At 35.4% G+C, this 20,922-nt stretch overlaps 1 protein-coding gene across 1 annotated transcript in view; it reads left to right on the forward strand.

Annotated features, from left to right (window-relative positions):
- Positions 1–17,568, forward strand: part of USP25 (ubiquitin specific peptidase 25) — a 125,135-nt gene extending 107,567 nt beyond the window's left edge. The window contains exons 20-27 of the mRNA XM_009996510.1: positions 2,350–2,463; positions 4,230–4,325; positions 7,889–8,067; positions 8,881–8,959; positions 10,754–10,833; positions 15,571–15,694; positions 16,349–16,544; positions 16,972–17,568. Of these exons, the coding sequence (XP_009994812.1) occupies positions 2,350–2,463; positions 4,230–4,325; positions 7,889–8,067; positions 8,881–8,959; positions 10,754–10,833; positions 15,571–15,694; positions 16,349–16,544; positions 16,972–17,144 (1,041 nt within the window). The 3' untranslated portion in view covers positions 17,145–17,568. The remainder of the gene's footprint in view (positions 1–2,349; positions 2,464–4,229; positions 4,326–7,888; positions 8,068–8,880; positions 8,960–10,753; positions 10,834–15,570; positions 15,695–16,348; positions 16,545–16,971) is intronic.
- The last annotated feature ends 3,354 nt before the right edge of the window (positions 17,569–20,922 follow it).

Raw genomic sequence — 20,922 nt, forward strand, 5'->3', positions numbered from 1 at the left:
AATATGAGAAGTTTTATCTGAGAAATATAAGTAATATAATTGAGTTCTCTTAAAAGATCTATGGAATTTAAAGTAGCTTTCAAAAAACAAGATTTTTTTTTCCAATAGAATTCTGTAGCTTAAATGCAATTTCACAATTTGATGAAAACTATTTTTTTGTGATTCATCAAATACATATATTAAGATGGTTGTGTTGGGTGATTCTGTTTTCACTTCATACAACCAATACTTAGAGGAAGTTAACTACTTCATCAATTATTAACTAGACTAATATTTAACAGTTTGTCAGCAAATATTTTTTGCTTCCCTATAAGCATAAAGATAAATGACCAATATATTTGCCAAATGCAAGTGCCTTTAAAGCAGTACATGTATCTGTCTTACCATATCCATAAGGTTAAAACATAGGAACTGTACAGTATAGCTTCCTTAGGCACCCTAGTAATTGCTAGAGATATGAACAATTTAGATGGGTGCAAAATTTGCAGCATGCTTCCTTAGTTCATGTGTGAACCTTCATTGAACAGTCTAGCCCCAGATATCTTTGGGGCCAACAGGAACGTCCTCTAAAAGGTTTTGAAAATTATGTGATGACATGTTGACTCTTACACCTGATGTGTTTTCCATTCCTCTCTCCTGTGGTGTCAGAAGAGCAGAGAAGCACTTTTTCTGCTAAACTGAAATAAAAGCCAACAAGGAAACCAATCTAACCTTGAGTGAAAAGATGCTCTACCACTAATGCTTTAGGCTACTGCCTATCTGGTTTTCTTTGAGCTCTTGGAACACAAGAACAGCTTAGGAGGAGCCTGTTTAATATGAGTTACCTCCAACTGAAGGAGTAGCTGTGAAGATACCAAACCCACAATAAAATAATCTTGTATGATGCTGTCCCTTGTATAGATCTGTGGATATTTGTCCCAGTGGGATGTTGAACAATCTTACAGACTTGTTTCAATGGATCAAATGTTGTAATTTAGGCTAATGACCCTTTTCACAGTGATCAGCCTTTGAACTTTACAAGACTGTGATTGAGGAAACACTTGGCGAATATCATGATAGGCTTAATGAGGCAGATGCAGGTTGTCTTAATTCACTGCTTTGTTCTGCAGCAAGGTCGCTGGCTCTTTACAAATAAAAACAAAAAATTCTCTTTTATTTAGACTCTTTTATTTAGAAATTAAAGTATTTCAGCTGTTAGAATCTAAAGCAAATTTCTAGCTAATCTGAAGGTAATCTGTTAATGTTTAAAAGCTACTGTCAGTATACACACATTTAACTTGGGCAGAATTGTGCTTCCTTTTTAAGTGTTGTCAGCAAACTTTTTAATTTTTCTACTTTCATACACATTCTGACATGCAGGCTTACATTCTTTTCCTCCCCTTTTTGTTTGTCCATTTTAAAAGGAAAGCCAACATGCAAACATGGAACTTTGAAAAGAATTGTAGATTAGTTAACCACATGATCATCTGTGTTCATTTTCTGCCCTTTTGTCCTTTTTTTCTGCCCTCTGCAGTCTTCACTTATTTACATCCTGCACTGTATAAATACAGATACTATGTATGTTTCTGGAATCTTTGTTAAAAAATGAGACTATTGTAATAGTTGCAGAACAAGTAGCATGGTACTCTGATTGCTTAGGTTAAGGTCAGGGTTTAAAATCTGAAAATGTTGTAAATTTGCTATTTTACAATGCTAGACCATCGGAGCTTAGATTTGTCTCCCTGATTGTTTAAAACTTACCTTAACAAGAATTTTGGTGACTACCGTGATCTTCCTCTCGTTTTCTGTCTAATTACTCTTCTAAAAGAATAAACCTGTTGAATGACAAGTACCTTTAAAGAATCTTTAAAATGTCCAGATTGCTTGAGGTGCTTTTGATTTTTTTTATATTTTTTTTTTTTCCCCAGAGTATTGGGAAATGTCAGCCTTTGGCTTATTGCCATTCCTTAGCATGAATTCACCAGTTATTTAGATATATTTAGTAATTTTTTGGTGAAATATATGAGAAGTAGTGGTTCACAGATTTGTCCTTCAACAACTGTCTTAAATTTGTAGTGGATGCTAGAGTTGCAGTACTGGCATAGTGAACTGTAAAGATATAATTACTGTATAAAGAGCAAATGAAGGACTTTTAATACTTACAGCTTAATTATAAAATGTACTGTTAAAAAAATTAAGAAACTGTAAGAGAATGTAAGTGATACTTAGAATTTTTTTTCAGAACTTCAGCCGTGCACATAATTTTACTTGATCATCCTGTTAGTTTGCGTCTCTCTGTAATTTCATCTATTTTCTGATTTATTAATTTTCTTTCCCCACACCCATACTGATAATGGTTTTCTTCTGCAGAGCTCTGGTAATGCCCCAGCTCAACCAGCTCCTACCCAGCGAGTGGTAGAGGTGGCGATTCCTGATGTAGGGACTTTTGTGATTGAGTCAGAGGAGGGGGGTTATGACGATGAGGTACATTTGATTGCAGTTGTGTGCACCACTCCTCCTCGGTGCTTCCTTGTGCTGCCTGATAAGAATTTTTGGCATGTTTGCACATTGTGACACCTAACAGATTTTTGCAAAACTAAATGCTTAGCAATTTGTAACCTTAACAATGTCTTAATTTTTAATTAAATATGAAAGGAAAGCACTAGCTACTTGAATTGGGCACGCTTTGCATGGTGCTGTTTACACTGGAGGTATATTTGTCTTTTTAGCTGTGGGAGCTGAATGTTTGTGTTAGGTTAGATAACCTTTGAAATGCTGGTGATAGACTGTGGAGTGCTATGTTATTTAAAAAGTGACAGGGTAGTGAGTGATGTTCTTAATGTTTGTGCTTTCTTGTCAGTCCATTAAAGCTAATGTTTTAATCCAATCTCATATATCCTAAGATTAAGATTTCCATACTTCAAGGGTAAAATTATCCATGGAAATACCAGTTTCAGGTTATGGCTGGTAGAGCTGACTCTTCCAGAGGTTAAGGAAAATCAAAAATTATTTTCCCAATTCAGGCCCAGGGTGATGCCTGTAGCTGGTACTACTTGAGGAACAGATAAGTAGCTTGTGTTATCCCGAGAGACTTGATTTTCTGTTGCCCTATTTTGGTAGCAGAAAGCAACACTGACAGGTCATGAAACCCCTGCCTTGACAGTGCTTACTTCATGATTGTTTTTGTTGGGGGTAGCATTGGTGCAGCCCGTTTTCTCAGCTGTTCTTGATGGGCTGTGGGGAATTTCTGCTTCCCTAGACAAGTTGGTATTTCAGGTCATTCTACCCTGTAATTGTGATCAGTTACAACTGGGAGTATGGGATGGGGAATAAAATTATTTAATTAATATTGTCACACTAAATCTGGCTTCCCACAGATGTGTACTGTCTACCTTTAAAGACACGAAGAGTTAGTCTTACCTAATGACCTGCTTCTCTGTGTCTTTTCCTTTTTTCACTGTTGTCCCTATGCTATTGCCTCTAGAGGACAATAACTTTTGCTTTTTTGTAAAATGTTGTTCTTACATTTGGGAAATGCTGCCAGAGAGTTCAGGGTTCTTCATCTTTTGTTGCTGTGCCAGCTATGTCTTGGGCAGGGAGAGAGGGAGTGTTTCTCTCTGCTCATAGATAACAAAAGGGAAAGGCCTTTCTGAGTAACTTAGATGAATCAAATTGTTTGTATCTAACTGATGTGGATAGCTGTGAGATGTGTCTTTTGTTGGGCTTTGTGTTTGTTAAATGTTTTGGGTTTCATTTTTAAGAATTTGCCTACGATTCCTTCAGCGACCAATTGCATTTGCAGCAATTATTTTGATGCTGAAATATAAAATACATATAAAAGTGGGATTTGGTGTTTTTTCTACTTGAAGCCTTTTTTTTTTTTTTTTTTTTTAACCCTTTGGTGGCCCTAAGTAGCATTCATTCAATATGCAGTTTCTGATGGATACTAATACTGAACTATGTATGTTCCTTTCTTGGGAAGTTTTGACCATGTAACTTTTAAATTGTATTTGACACAGTTTCTTATTTTTTAGTAAGCTTCCTTTAATCATATATTGTTACAATTTATATAACCACACATGCCATGACTGAATTGCAGAATATGCACACCTGATCTGCAGTGAAATGTGCCATTTCAATGTATGCATGCATTAAGTTGCTTTTTATCTTGCATGAGACTAAAAGCATATTGAATTTGGTCATTAAAATATTAATCATTCAAAACTTTTACCTTAAATCCCTTATGGCAGGTCATGCTGACCCCGAACATGCAAGGTATTATCATGGCTATAGGTAAAGCCAGGAATGTTTATGACAGGTGTGGGCCAGAAGCAGGGTTCTTTAAGGTACAACTAACGTTTTCAACTTTTTCTCCTCTGTCTTTCCATATTAGATATGCCTTTTCCCTCCACCCTTTGATGCAATGCATATTAAGTCTGTTCTAGTGATTATACATACTCTTCTCCATTTAGATTTTTCTCCCTTGAAAAACAGACAGTGATTTCCCTGTTGATTCAGCAGTATACTGCCTTGATATCAGTAGCTTATATATGCATTTTAGCATTCTAATTATAGTAGCCAGTAACGTGAAACCTAGATGTATAATCAATAATAATGTGTTGGGTTTTTTTTCCTGTTAGTAACAAAAGCCATGCCATCACTAGACTATTTTGGACTTAAGTTTTTTCACCCAGGGACATAATTTTGTAGTCTCTTGTTTATTTCAAAGAGATGTTCTTGTTTTGTACTCCTTCAAAGCTTTTTTTAGTAAATCTAAATTATTTTAATTCTGTAAATTATTCTTAAATTATTTTAAATTCTGTAACTGCATGGATGCCAATACTATTTATTTGTGCAGTTTTATTACTGAGAATCAGACATTAGGCTTTTTCTGGTTATTACTCTTCACAGTTATTCTAGTTATAAAATGCGTTAGTCGTAAATACACAAATTCCTGAGCTTTTTTAGCTTATGATCATTTGAATTTTTGGGGTACTAGGGAAGGATTTACTTTGACATGATGTAAAATCCTCTCAAATGTTATTTGGAGGGAGAGAAGTGTCTTGCTTGTTGTTGAGTAGCAGCCTATTTTCTTCTTAATTGCTACAGTGTAGCTGCACTAGAAGAAATTGTAAAAACCAAAAGGAACAAAAAAAACCCCAAATAAACAAAAGCCAAAGAGAAAACCCACCACAAACAGCAAAAAATCCTCCAAGCCCTTGGTAAGGAAATTTGAATCTCATGGCTTTGTTTGTTTGTGTGGGTTTTTTTAATGGGAAGTTGGAGAAGTGTTATAACCATAACATTTGTTTGCTGGGCTGTGTCTGTTAACTGCGCCTGCCCTCAGGGAATGGAGAGAAACCGTGCCATGAACTCTGTTTAGTCAAACAGGTTTTATTTGGGATTCAGTGGTGGTTTTCAAATTTATTACTTAATGAAAAGATGTCAGTCTTTTTTATTTTTGAAGTTAAAAAAAAAAAAGCCTCATTTGAACAAATCACATTCTTTACCAGAAAGTTTACACTAAATTGATTATTTTTTTTTTTAAGTATGAAGAGGGCTTTGATGATAATGTTTAGTGCCTCAGAGTTACCAAAACAATGCTCAGTTGAAATGTTTGTCAGTATTAAATTCTGAATCACAGAATGTTAGGGGTTGGAACAGACCTCTGAAGTTCATCTAATCCAACCCCCTGCTAGAGCAGGATCACCTACGATAGATCACACAATCATGTCCAGATGGGGTTTGAATGTCTCCAGAGAGGGAGACTCCACAATCTCTTTGGGCAGACTGTTGCAGTGTTCTGTTGCCCTTACAATAAAGAAGTTTTTCCTTGTGTTTAAATATTTTCACTTCATGGGGGACAGACTTTGTCTTTGAGTGAGAAAATGTTCTGACACTAAATTGTTGGAGAGTATAAAAGTTTCCTTACTGATCTTCTTAAACGTATTTACATTACTTCTAAGAGGTGGAACATGCTTCATTTTTGAACAACACATTCTTATGAATGTATGCAGGTGAAGTGGTAATAAAATTCCTATTTTGAAATGGATCAAATTTCATGTTACTCCATAAACTTACTGTAAAAGCTTCTATGACTTTTTTTTCATACTGTTATATTCTGGGATTCTTCATGTGTTTGTTTTTCACAAGGTGGGTGTTTACAGAAGATTGTGGGTTTTTTCCTGTGATGTCTTTGTTTTGGGTAAAACCCATTTGATATGGGTAATTGCTGTTGCAAGGGTTTTGTTCCCCCTTTAGATCTCAGGCTTGATATGTGACTAATCCAAACCCATTAAGATATTTCTTGATCAATTACCTCTTCCAGTCATCCTTCTTTAAACTTTATAGACTTTATAGAATGTTTTATGACTTGATTTAACATTCTCAGTGAGAGAAAGCATGTAGTACTTTTTTTCTACTGCCCCTTTTTTATGCATTTTGTGTGAAGTTACAGTAGTTTTTTTTCATTGTACATAGAAATTATGAATCTGTGATATACCATTTTATTTTGTTTAAATATGTATATAAAAATACTGGCTTTGTATTTCATTTTTCCTACTTCTAAGTATTTACCTGAAAAATGTTTAATAGCAGTTGCTTTTTGTTTCTGGCCTACTTTAATTGCATAGTTATCCATGTAGGATTTCTAAGGGTAGAACTTTTTGTTGATGTTAGATAACAGAATCTCTATGAGGGGTTTTGATATTTATAATGGGTTCTCTTGAACTTCCTTTTTAATGATAATGCATATGATTAGTATTTAAGAAGGTTGATGCAGAATGTTCTTTTAAAGTCCTCCATGCACTCTGTGTTTAAGCCTGTATGAATAGTATCCTACCCACATGTTTAGTCCTGAAACAAAAAGGAAGTCCCAATTTCTGATAGTTAAACATCAAGAAGTTACCTGCTACTACCAGGTATTTCAGCATAAAGGAATTTGAAATACCAAACACGGTAGTTTTCTGCCTGCTTTGGAGCTTTATTTTGTACATATGTTGTGTTTAAACTTTGCTAATGTGTGAAGCTACTGTTAAGTAATTTGTTTCAAGTAACAATTAGTGTTAGCAAACAATCTGCTCACCTCCCTATGTTGAGAGGTAATTTATGGAACATAATAACATTTGTCACCATTTTTCTCATTATTTTTCTTGTTGTTGCTCTTGTTCATGTTGTATAGCTTCAGTGAGTAAAATCTGATTAACGTAACAGATGATGTTCATTAAAATGAATATACTGGCAAAAGTGGAAAATTAAATGCTTCTGATGACCTCTAAAGTCTGTCTAAAATACTCAGTGAGGACTCTACTTTTCTCTATAGGAGACTAATATACTATACCTATTGAAGTATTATTTAATTTAGAAATCCTACCATTTGATTTTTGTTAAAAGACACTTTCTGTTTTAACTTAGTGTTTCCAAATCATACATGTTTATTAAACTTTTTGTATATTTTTTTTAATTAGTGTATTTACATCTTCACCATGTATTAAAGGTACCTTTTTTACCATATGTTTAAAAGATTCCTTTAAGTAAAGTGTCTGAAATCTTATGTTGCTTTCTGGACTGTAAATGCTTCCAGAGGCCTCTCTAAAGATGGGATAAACCTTCTCTCAGGGAGTCGTAGCAAAGGATTGGGAGTGCTTTTGAGATAACTGTCTACCTGGGGTTTTGGCAGGCTCAGCTGGGGAGAGACAGGAACAACTTCAATCTTTTTCTGATTTTGCTTTTGGTGGCTTTGGTTGTTTTTTTTAAATGTAGTTCTGACTTTTTAGAAGGGTAGAGTATAGCATTGTTTAAAGATAATTATGTAGGCAAAAGGCCATGAGACATAAATTATCCTTCAAGTGTCTGTGATGTTTTAAGAGCTAAGTCAGAAAGAGTAACGTATATTTTTTAAATTATTTAGGCAATTAAATTGGAATACACACGTCTGCTAAAACTAGCACAGGAAGATCCACCGCCTGAATGTGATTACCGCTTGCGTCATGCAATTGTTTACTTCATCCAAAACCAGGCCCCAAAGAAGATAATTGAGAGAACATTGCTGGAACAATTTGGAGATCACAATCTTAGCTTTGATGAAAGGTAATAAGATCTGCACGTTTAGTTTCCTGTGTTCACAAACATTCTTTGATGGCTGGAGACTCCCCTTCATATTCATATAGCACATGTAATAGAGGGAAGGCAAATATGTGTGTTTGGCTTTATCTTCTAGTTAATAGGTTACAAGTACATCTTGTAAAAAAATAACTTTTTATGGAGAATCTATAAAAAGAGTAAACAAGATATTGATTTGCTGTCATTATGAAATAAGGAGAAATACTCAGTATCACTTACAACTTTGCATATAGATTTCTGTTCCTTATTTCAAAACACTGTGTAAGGCTGCATAGTTTTCTTTCTCCACTGCCCTGGAAGCCAGTAGCAGACAGCAAAACCTTGCTGGCCATACAAGTAGCTTCCTTGAATGCAAGACAATGTCTGTTTTCCACTCCAAGTTCCCTGTATTTACTTAGTTAAATAAATCACTTGCAAGGTACACTTGTTAGGCTGATTTCTGCATAGTGAATAATCCTCTGATGTTACTTTTGCGAAGAAAATACTGAGGCGTTTCAAGCCATCTAAACTTTGAATTAAAAATAAAGACTGCAGTGTGGCAGTTTAGCAATAAAAACCTCAAGTAATGCTTAAAAGCTCAGGTTTCCATAGCATGTACGTGTAAAGTATGCCCTCTCTGCTGATTAAACCATGTGTAATGAAAAGCACATTTTCTACAATGTTTTTTGTACTCTTTTGCATAAGGCTATAGCTTGTGCCCTTTGAGGTTGTTGTCTGTATTGATAATATACTTTGCAAATTTCCAGTAATCTTCTGTGATTTTGCGTTGCATTTCATAAGGTGCCGTAACATCATGAAGGTTGCTCAAGCTAAACTTGAAATGATAAAGCCAGATGAAGTAAATATGGAGGAATATGAGGTCAGTATTTTTTGAGCTTTAAATTAAACTGTAACATGAACTAGTTACTGGTAAGCTGTATTTATCTTCATAAATTTGTCCTTGTCTTACACTAAGAAGTTAGAACTAGTTATTGAAATACAGTTTATTTGTAGGTGTTCTAAAGCTGGTTTTTACACATCTGTAATTCCAGTGACTTGAGCCATAAATAATTGTCAAGTTTGAGTCTGTCCTAACTCCTTAATGTGTCTCAGCATCAATAATAGTTTTTCATATTTTAGCACCATATGAGCCAACTGACTTTCTCTAGTCACAAATGGCTGGAGTGAAGGAAGAAGTGGTCTAAGCCATCTTGCACATCTTGAGAACTGGGTCAGAGGCACAGTCACATCTGTACTTTTTCTCTGTCTCTGCAGCCATTCCCATTTCCTTATAAGCACCAGATTCTTTTGTTTGCCAAGCCCCATACATAATCAGTTTATGCATTTAATTTTTTCTCCTGCACTATTTAGAAAACCTTGAAAAAATCTCAGACATTAAGTAATTGTGGCTAAAATTAATTCATCTCATATTTAGAACAAAGTCTGTAGCTGATCTTACAACATCACTTTCAACTCTGCATAATACTGTTCATTAAGGCCTCTTAACAGGGGATATTTATGTCTGGGGCAGATTCTAGTGCATCTTTAACCTCAGTGTTAAGCTCGTAGATCCAAATAGCTTGTTGAGGATTATGGGAGTAATCTTCTCTTCAACAAGCCACATTAAAAAATATTTACTTTTAATTTCTCATCACCACGTTTGGGACCTCCAGTAAACACCTGCTGCATTAGTGTGCTATCTCTGGCCTGTGAGGGGAAAGGCCTCATAGTATTTTTCTGCATTTTTGAGACTGTGCAGGGTGCTCAGTATTTTACCATTTTATGAATGACATCGCACAGGTAGAATAAACATTTCTGGACTTGCAAAACTCTCCACTCTCTCACTCTTAAAGCAATTTCCCTGCAGATACATGCCACTTTTTTAGTTCCCGAGGCAGATAGTTGGTGGCTTCTCCAAAGATTGTGTCAGTATTTGTCTGGTGTAGCAAGTTGACATTTCATTGACCCTTTATCGTTCTCTTTGCGTTGAATCTGTAAGTGGCTATGTATAATGATAATGCTGTTACCTATTTTATCTTTAATAAACAAGTGCAAGTGGGCTACTAACCATGTGCAGTAAAAGTACATTTTCACCTGGAGGATTTAACTGTAGAGTGTACTAGTGGTCACCTCAAATAAATGGCAATGCAGTAAGAGAAATGTTTTCCTTCAGTATAAATATCTCTACAGTCTGAATGCATTTGGTTTTTTTTGTCATTTCCCATGTAATGTGTTCAGGCTTTTTTCTATTTCAGTCTTATATTAAAAGCTAAGCTTATTATTTGGTGTATGGAAGAGCATTCTAACAATTTCTGAGGAAATAGCCGAGTGTAATGTAGGAAAGAAAAAGTTAGTAGCTTTTTAACTCTTTTTGAGAAGATGAAGAGAATCTCCTATAATTCTCACTGTGTTTCCCCAAAGATGCTTTCTGTTCCTTGCAAATGGTAGTACATTCTGTAGCAATAATCTCATTTAGAAATATTTTCAGTATTTAAGAATTTTATTTTTATTGAGGGAGGGGGGAATGCAGGTGGACTTTTCTCACATGCAAGCTTACTAGGAGTCGTTAGCACTTACTGTTACTTCAGCACTAAATGTAAAAAAAAAATAATCGATACATCTTATATTTCATGTTTGTGGATGAAATTATATATATACTCTTTCTTATATGCAGAGATGGCATCAAGACTATAGAAATTTCCGGGAAACAACCATGTTTCTCATGGTAGGACTGGAGTTTTTCCAAAAAAAGTGGTAAGTGGCAGACCAATTTGAAGGCAAAATGTAATATTGATAAGTAAGGCTGTTTTTAAAATTAAGAATTGTTAAATATGTTCTTAATTTTTTTAAAGCATATATTCAGTCCATTGATATCTTCAGTCTTGACTTCTACCTCAAAAATTTCCCTCACCTTCCTGTTGTTAATCTCCATTTATTCTTTCCATATCAAGCCATGTTCTTTTTTCAGAGCACCCTCCATGTGTGCACACATTCCTCCGACTGTCCTAATCTAAGTCTTCTGGGTATCCCTTACATATAAAAATCTTTCCTCTCTGGCATCATCTGCACATACAGTTATCTGCTTTCATCAGCAATCACAAGTAGTTAGTCCCTGTCCTATCCATCTTTTTGTTGGGTCTTCCCACAGAAGCAATTTTGCCTTCTGCATTTGTAAGAGCCAAAATTCCACCTATGATGAGTTTTAAGGGTCAGGAAAAAAGAATATGTTTGAGGAAAACAGTAATGTGTAACTATCTTAGTTGTAGCTGATTCTTCTTAGCTCCACAAGGCAATGGTGATTCATTCCCTTCTCTGTTCCATCCAAGTCAGGCATTATGGCTGTATGAAATTGGTGACATTTGTGTATGTACTGCACTACAGCTAAAACCCTCTGATTGACTATATACAAGGATGGTTATTACAGTATAAATGCCTCAAAGGAGTCTGCAGAATGCTTTAAAAGAGAATTGTTCAAAACTTCACCTACCTTCCCAGCCAAAGCAGCAAAATGAGTAGCAGGAAAATACAGCTGATATATGTTGTGTGAAAATTGAGCTATCAGATGGTACAAATTTTTGACTGTGAAAAACAATTCTCCAGTCAATCACTGATTTTTCCTGTAAATCACCATAGGCAGGGAATTTATACTGGGAACCAAACTTAGTTTCTTATGTGTACATTGTGGAGTAAATTGCTTCATATGTATCTTTCTTGTCTTCTGTGGTCCCAAACAATAAAGGTTCCAAACAAAACAGGAAAATTGATTGGAAAAGGCACTGCCTTGCCTTTGTGACAAACTACATCTTTGTATAATGGCTAAAACAATGAGCTCATAGTCCTCTTTTGTCTTCTTGTGGCTAGTGTGTAATAGATAGTGCATTCATTAATAGTCTTAATTGCAATATAGTATTTTGTCAGTCTTGAACAGTTTATGTACAAAGGTTGGTCAGAAGATTGCCTGGCTTATTTGAAAAATAAACACTCTGGTATTGCTTGATCCTTTATGGAGGCAAAAATGTTATGGACATTGGTGTGGTATATAAGAACCCTTTTTGTTGCCCCCAGACTTCATGCATGCTCTAAGCTTGGAGACAGGAACAGATGATCTTCAAGTTCCTTGGCACAGGGACTCCAGGATGGCACTTCAACTGCAAAATACCAGTGTTTCCACTAACTCACTTCTTAGCAAAATGTATTTTGATTATGCCAGAACAGGAAGGGAAGCAAAGGTTTCTGCTCTGTACTGAAAAGCATGTGAAATAGTTTTCTATTATTTACATTGACTTCCAAAGTTAGGGTGAGACATTTGTTACCAAACATACTTGCAATTTAGGAAGCTAGCCTATAGTGATCAGTCTTAGGCTCTGATATTGGTCAGAAATAAAAATATGGTATTATCAAGTTCATCTAACTTCCAAACAAGTGTAACCTTCATTTCCTTTGGCAAGAAATGCAATTTCAGAAATGCTTCAAGAGGTATTTATTTGTAAGACAGTGAGACTAGGGTTAAGCATGCTCAGAGGATGGGCAAAATTGAACTGCTCTTAAAGGCATCTATTGCAGTTATGCCCCCAGGTTTCAGCCACAGGTTCCCAAAGAGCTGAGATATTTACTAAGAACCATATTTTGTACACTCTAGAGGGCAATGCTACCACCCTTATGCTGAAAATGAGACTAAGTTGATGAACTCTTCAATTCCTTTATTAAGACTTAAATTGTAAAAATGTACCATGAAAAATACTTAACGACAACACAGACTTTCATAATGGAAATAATAACCATCATCAGCAGGACTGTTTTGAGGCTTTTTTCCAGAAACCTATCTCCCTGAGACAACAAACATTTTGAAGCTTAGTAACAGTATTTGGTACCTAGCAGCACTCAATCTCTAGATGGAACCAAAAATTGGCCTTTACTCAGGTAGTCCCTGATTTCCTTAAGTCCTTGTGCTATGTTGAACAAGTACAAAATCAGTATTAAATAAGTTCTTTGGTGTATCCTTTTGTCCTCTGAGTAGCTTACTTTTATGGGTCTTGGTGCTGGAGTGAAAGTCAGTACTGAAAATCACCTTATGCTAAGCACTGGGAAATTAGGATGCTTTCAGTGTTTACTAATGATCCCTTTATGGTGGTTGACAAGAGCCTCTTTTCACTGCAGGTGGAGAATTAGTGTCTTACAGGCTTATTTTCTCTGACTGCACTATAAAAGTTTGAACCTGCTATGGGCGAGATGAATGCTAATAAACCTTGGTAGGAGTTCTGCCTGCAGCTCACTCTTGTGGTAGTAAATGAAAAGTGAACAAACCTTAGACTTTAGCAGTTGCCTTTTAAGTTTCTTGGAAAGATGATACAGTTTTTTGGGTTTGACTGAAATGTCTTTTTCAAAGCAGTGCTAAAATTTAGCCAGCCTGTTCTTTCTGCATTTTTTTCCAAATCCAGAGAACTCTGTAACTCTGTGAACAGCTTCATTTTAGGCTTAGGCTTCATGGGCTGGAACTTATATATACATCAGGTGTGAAAAGGCAGAATCTGTTAGCTAATTTATACTGTAATCCTATTCCTTAGACTCTCAAATTATGTAAGGACTCCAAGCTTGGTTTTATAGTACTAATGACTTAAAATAGCTTACCTTGCTGTTAGATGGTACTATGTTTGTTTCAGGGAAAGGTCACACAGCTGCAGGAAGGAGCAGGAAGAGAGGACTGGGAATAAGACTACTACAAGCAGCAAGTTTTTAATTTGGATTTACCGAGTTGTTGGCAGTTGTAATTTCAACCTGCAGCTTCACAGTTAACTGACCTAAGAACAGAAAGGGAGAAAACGTCCTGCTTCTCTGCCTTTATATCCATCAATTCCAGTTCCTTGCAATTATCTTTTCCCCTTTCTTCCTGCATTGTTTTCTGCTGTCTGATCAGTTGTTGATATCAGTGGTGTAAAGAGTTTTTATGGGCAAGAGAAATGGACATGAGAGGGTAACAAGACTTTTAATGAAAGCATAGCTTTGTATTATGAGGACAAACAGGCGGAGAACAGGGACTGAATTTGTAATGTATTTTTTAAGCAACAAATATTTAGAATTGCAAGGGGCTATGAGCAAATTGCACAGTGGAAGAAATAACGTCACAGTAGATGCTGAAATTACAGTTTTGGGCTTCATCTTGTCCTTCTGAACAGGGATATTAGAAGGTAAAGCTTTAAGAAACCATTGCTATTTCAAGTAGCCTTTCCCCTTCTTTTTATGTTGTTTCATTGGGAGGCATTACTGTAAGTCTTCGTTTTGTCTATTTTGTAAAATTCTGACATGTATTTTTCATGTATATCCTATGTGCACTCATTTCCAACCATTTTTAGTAGTTTAGTTTTGTAGCTTAAACCTTAACCATGACCACCTGTCCTCACTAGGTGTGAGTGAGTGCACAATGTACTGTTCCTCAAACCACTCCGTTAGGAAATTTTTCTTCCTAGATTTTTTTACGTTTGAATACAAATGAGATTTCTAACTGCTTGTTTTAGGGTAGCTCCCTGAACTGCTTTCAGTGGCTGACTGTCATAACTGGGTTTCTCTAAAGTCAGAGAATTAAAAATTGAAGGTGCTTGCTGGAAATGGTATATGGCAGTGGGAGAGGAGATTGTTAATCTGTGCATGAAGGAATTTCTGATTATTAGCTGTTAGGTTCTCAAGTTCTCTGTTACTCATCCCTTACCAGTTAGGCTTGTATTTATCATCTGCATTTAGATTAAAGACAGAAATATAAACAGCCTAGTGGCACTTCTCCTTTTGAAATGCTGCTGTGGCTTCATTGATTTAGACTTCAGCAGTTCGTAAGAACTTACAGTTAGTGAGGATAAAAATTCAAAGTTGTGTTTTTTTCCCTAGAGATGACAACTTTAAAGCTTATTTTGCTAAGGTGTAGAATGCTATCAAATTATATATGGCAATAGATGATCAAACCTGATGTGACACAAATGCACACTGGAAAAAATAAGTTTTTGTGTACACTCAAAGCTAATCCAAAGCTATTTTTGAAGTGAGTGAAATGATACCCATTGATTTATATGAAATTATATCCATTGAAACTGGAATGGGTTGCCCAGGGAGGTGGTTGATGCCCCACCTCTGGAGGTTTTTAAGGCCAGATTGGATGAGGTTCTGTGCAACCTGATCCAGTGATAGGGTTCCCTGCTTATGGCAGATGGGGGTTGGAACTTGATGAACTTTAAGGTCCCTTCCGGCCTTAATGATTCTGTGATTTCAGTGAACTTTGGATCAGATTTCATGTGCAAGTGATCTAACCAGATAATAAAATAAGTTGTTCTAATGTGCATAAAAGATGAAATTAGTAGAAAAAAACATTATTAAGAGGTTAGTGGGGAAGGGTGGACTTACAGTTAAACAAGCAAGTGTTTATGTATCCTTTGTAGAGCACAGTATTTAACTTGAAACAGGTGGTACCTGGACGTTGCATCTAATGTTTTTCTTTCTTTACTTCAGCTATATGGAAGCCTTGCTCTACCTTATCTATGCTTACCAGAATAACAAGGAACTCTTGTCCAAAGGCCCATACAGAGGGCATGATGAAGAGCTGATCTCTCACTACAGACGAGAATGTTTGCTAGTAAGTGAAGCATGAATTATGTTTGAAAAAGTTGAACATGCTGCACATAGCTTTAACAAAATTAATTAGTAGAAAGTTTTGCAGTAATGTAAAAACAAAACCCAAGCAAAACCCTCTTCTTTAATACTTAGAACTTATCTAAAGAGAAAAAGGAAAACTAATAAGGAAAATACTGTTGCCATTATTTATTTTTTTTCCAAGAATCAAGCATCTTTATGACTGTAAATTGTGCACTCTCTGCTATCATGTCTGGGCTTCATAGGAACAACAGTTGACAGTGCTGGTGAACAGACTCACCCTGTTTCCACAGTTTGGTGGGGAGACAAATACTGGAAAAGGCATCAAGGTTTTTTTGCTTGATTGTGTTACTTTAGGAATAGAGGACACAAAAGTAAGTGATAGAACATCAGTCTTGAAAAGAACAGCTGCAACAGATGAGTTGTGAGGTATCAAATGAAGTGTCTTGAGTACACGAAACCAAGTGGTTTGATGCAATGTATTCATCATTGCTTTAAATGTTAAAACAGAATTATGGTTCATATAAATTACTAGGTAGCTTTGTAGACAAATTGTGCTTTAAAACAAATGGATGTGTAGTAGAATGTGAAATGCTGTATACTTAAAGATTTTCCTTTTTTATGGTGGTTTATGAAGAAGCTAAATGAACATGCTGCAGCATTGTTTGAATCAGGAGATGATCAGGAAGTAAATAATGGCCTGATCATTATGAATGAGCTTATTGTCCCATGTTTGCCGTTACTACTGGTGGATGAAATGGAAGAAAAAGATATTGTTGCTGTGGAAGATATGAGAAACCGTTGGTGTTCCTATCTTGGACAAGAAATGGAACGTAAGTCATTTATTCATTAAGGTAAAAGGCCCTTACACACCTTGTTTATTGATGTCTTGAATTGAGACTCTATCTTTTGTGCCTTGGTAATGTATTTTGAGCTTCCCTTACTTCTGAATAAATCCACGTGCATTTAAAAGAACAGTTTTTCCATATGTTTCACTGGGGTATTAAGCCTTAAAGGAAACATGCTTTTTGAATGGATAGGCATTTGTGGTGTTACGCCATCTAAAAGGACATATATATATATATATACTTCAGAATGTCCTAGTTATTACTGACAGACCTGAAGAAAGTAGGTTATTCCAAATGAAACTCCTCCTTTTCTCAGCCGCCACTAAAAAAAAAAGGTCAGTGCTGGGCAGAAGAAGGAGAATCCACCTGCAAATGTAAATGCTTACATTAGTTTTTCTTGTTTTATTTGCAGCTAACTTGCAAGAAAAGCTGACGGATTTCCTGCCAAAACTGCTAGATTGTTCTACAGAGATTAAAGGTTTCAATGACCCACCAAAGTTACCCTCCTACTCCACACACGAACTATGTGAAAGATACTCCCGAATCATGTTGTCACTCAGTCGAACTCCAGCCGACGGAAGATAAATTCTGCAACCTTCTTAAGCACATTGTATAAACTTTTTTTAGTTCTTAAAACCTTGCCTTCCTGTCACAGGGTTTGCTTGTTGCTGCTATAGTTTTTAACTTTTTTATTTTAATAACTGCAAAAGAGAAATGACTGTACAAACTTTAGCCAGACTGCAAACAATTAAAGCCGAGAATCGCATGGCGCTCAGTCGTTTCACCAGAAGTGATGCAACATGCAAGTCTGATCCTTATGGCAAAACTGCTTTTTTGCCACTTATCAGTTACAGTATTACTTTGCTTTTATCTTAAGATCCTTTACTTTATCAGCAGCTGTCTGGATCATTTTGTGACTGCAACTCCTTTAAGTGTCCAGTGCTGTGTAAATACATGGTACTTGGTAGCTTGTAAATGAAATGAAAGAATAAAGTTTTATTTATGGCTACTTCTGTGTTTGCAAGCAGATACCTTGTATATTAGTGTAAAATACGGGTATTTTTAGAAGAGATACAGTATACTGATGGGTTACTCAATTTTATAGACAAGGTTCTTCAGGATTTTTGACCGGTTTAGTTACAGGTAGTCGGAAATAACTGTATGTGAATATATTGAAAAACTGTCACAGTATTATACACTATGGCTTTTTGTATATTCTTTACTGATCTGTATGATACTGCACCTGAACACTTTTTTGTGTGTGGCCATGCCAAGTCTTTTCTGATAGTAGGTACTAGCTTCTGAAGCAAAACAATGGCACCTTCCTTCTGTTCTTAGAAAAAAAAATAGAAAAAAAAAAAATTAAAAGTATTTTCAGTAGTATATTGCACCCTCTGAGGAATACTTCTAGAAATTGATTTAAGTAGAGAAAATAAAGATTTTAAGAAATGGAATTTGTGAAGCTTAAGAATTAATCCATTTTTTAAATTAGTATTTTAGCCATATAAGTGACCAGAAATAAAACCTTTTGTTAATTCTTTACTTGAAACAGGTTGCTATTGGTGCAACAAAATATCTCAAATCTTTTATCTGCCCTAATGAGATTTCTATTGGAGGTGAAAGAAAAGATCTATAGGACTTGTTTTGTAGAACTGAAATGCTGTCTGGTTTTAATGAAGAAACTTAATTATTTTGTGGAAAAAGAAATTTAATGCATCCTTAGGTAATCCTGTTACCCAACACTATTCTGATTCCTACTCTTCATAGAGAACTTTTTGTGTTAGAACAGTAAAATATGTGAATATTTGTTTGTATGTTTTTATTGGAGCGGCACTCAAATTTTATTACAGATTTTCAAGTGGTGTTTATTCAAATGTCAACTAATAAAACAACACAGAGGGGAGGGAAGGAGTGGTTAAGTTCAGACCACCTACAAATGTAATGGGCAGAAGTGTAGGCATCTCATGCAAGAAGAGACAAAGTTCAGTCTTGGTACATATAAGCCTTGAAAGTTGTTCACTGTTGAGAGATAACTGGATCACAATATACAGTGAATAGAGTGTGGCCTTCAATTAAAAATCTTTATGGGGATCATTTCCTCTTCTGTTTTAATATTGGAGTGCTTCATACTTTGTTAAACTGTCCATTTATTTTATATTCTTTTTTTAAGAATATTTAATTCTTAATAGTGCAATGCTACTTGGGAGCCTTTTAGGTCTGAAACTACTGATGTGTGAAATGTTGCCTTGTAAGGAAAAAGATGTGCATATTATGAAAAGTGTGAAGATGCATTTAAAATATTTCACCTTTTACCTCTGTTGCACTTTGGTCTGAAACTCAAAATATGCTTACTTAGCACTGTGTATTTTTAAACAAGGTTTTGAACAGATTCTATTTCTTGTTTGCCTTTATCAATAATGGTGAAAACAACTAAAAGTGAAAGACCAATTGTATTTCTTTGCTAACAGGTTTTGGATTCAAATGTTTGTGAAAAATTTTAAAGAGAGCTCCCCATTAACTCTGCAGGAGCCAGTAACCCTCATCATCTGTGTAATCTTTCATGTCAAACAGGGGAAAAGGCACTCTTTCTAAGGTAAAAGAGGAAGAAAATATTATTCTTGGGAAGAATATCTATGATATTTAAATTAAAAGGAAGCAAGTAAAGACAAGATTATTTGTTCTTATAGAGGGTTTTTTTTTCCTGTTTCTTTAAGTATGAAAATCAGTTGTAGTTCATAGTACTGAAGATAAATATGTATTAATTTGCAATTACTTGAATTTTTGGTTAAGTTGAGGTGGTCTGACCAGTAAAGCAGAAATAAATGTGTATTTTACTATTTTAATCTTTTAAATATTTTGTATGAATTTATACTTTCAGCAAAATAATTAATAGACTAGCTAATATTTTGGATTCATGATTTACAGAACCCATACAAGTAACAATGTAAGTAAAGTAATGCAGTTCATTAGGCCACCTGATAATCTGCAACTGAATTACATCAGAAGGTATCATTCTTCATTATGGGAATGGTGAGATTTTTCTTATCAGGTTTTTTTCAGTTTATAGAATACAAAAAGATGACATTTTTTAACCCAGATTAATTTACTAAATCACCTATGCCATCACTTCAATGCAAGAGAATTTTTTTCCCAGGTATTGCCTCATACCGTGGAGGAGCCATAGGACACTGAGTCTTTCATTTATGTATGCTTCTCCCCACCCCCACCCATGTGTCTTCTTTTGAGCTGACCTATCATATTGCTGCATTTTAACTGATATTTTGATAGTATCAAAAATCCTGCTGTTTCTAGTTCAAGCTGCCATAGCAGATCTCTTACTTCCAGCCCAGCAGAAGACCATGAGCAGCAGCAGAATTACTCTGAACAAATGAGGAATAAGGAAGTCTATTTTTACTTTTTAGATGTGGTGCTTATTCAAATCACACAAGATTCAAGGGGGTAGGCTAGACTTTCATTACTAGATCATTGTTGCTTTGTGGACAATGTGTACTTTAACTGCAGTGAATAACTAATGCAGTGAACAGATTTGCTCTAGAAAATGTGAAGTATGAATGTAGTTGAAAGCATATGCTTCATGTTCAAACATTAAAAAAAAAATAATAATCTGATAATGTCTGTATTCAATATCTTACAGATTATTTCTAGCCTACTCCAGTATGCATGTTGAAGACTGCAGCTCCAGAAAGGTATCTGACAATAATCAGTAGCACACGGGAAACAGTCTGATACTGTCCAACAAATGTAAAGGTCCAGAAAGAGAGACCTGTTGTTTATATGCTTAATTTTGTGCTGTTTTATTTTCTCAAAATCCACTGAATCTAAATGTCTGTGGGAGACTTTACATAAGCACAAGTTAAGAGTACTGATGAAAAAATGCACCAATTTATATGCTAAATTGCATCATCTACTCAAAGGTTTCCAACATAAACAGGTATCTTACCTTTCAAAAAATATACTCTGGCTTAGTGTCTAGAAGGATGTAGGAAAAATGGGTTATCAGTCATGGTATTGAGAGGAAAGTGATTGCATCGCTTTGTTCCTTGCTTTTGGAGAGGATATTAATACAGAGAGAACAAAGCTCTTCTCTGAAGGGGTCTTTTAGCAAAATACAATAGGTAGAATTCAAAAGGAGAGTGATTCTTTCAGCTGAAACAACTATTTTTCATGTAATTGATATCCAGTTTTCCTTTACATCTTCTGTCCTTAAAGATGTTCTCAAATCTTGGGATTGATGGATATGCTTTTAACAGAAAACGCTCTTCATTCTTAAGGAGCGTCTTTCTTTGTAGACTAACAGTATTGGTAGTCCCGTAGTTGAGTTTCCATCAGCAGAACATTCCTG

The sequence above is a fragment of the Chaetura pelagica genome, unplaced genomic scaffold, assembly GCF_000747805.2.
Source record: "Chaetura pelagica isolate M959 unplaced genomic scaffold, ChaPel_1.0 scaffold82, whole genome shotgun sequence".
Classification (NCBI taxonomy): domain Eukaryota; kingdom Metazoa; phylum Chordata; class Aves; order Apodiformes; family Apodidae; genus Chaetura; species Chaetura pelagica.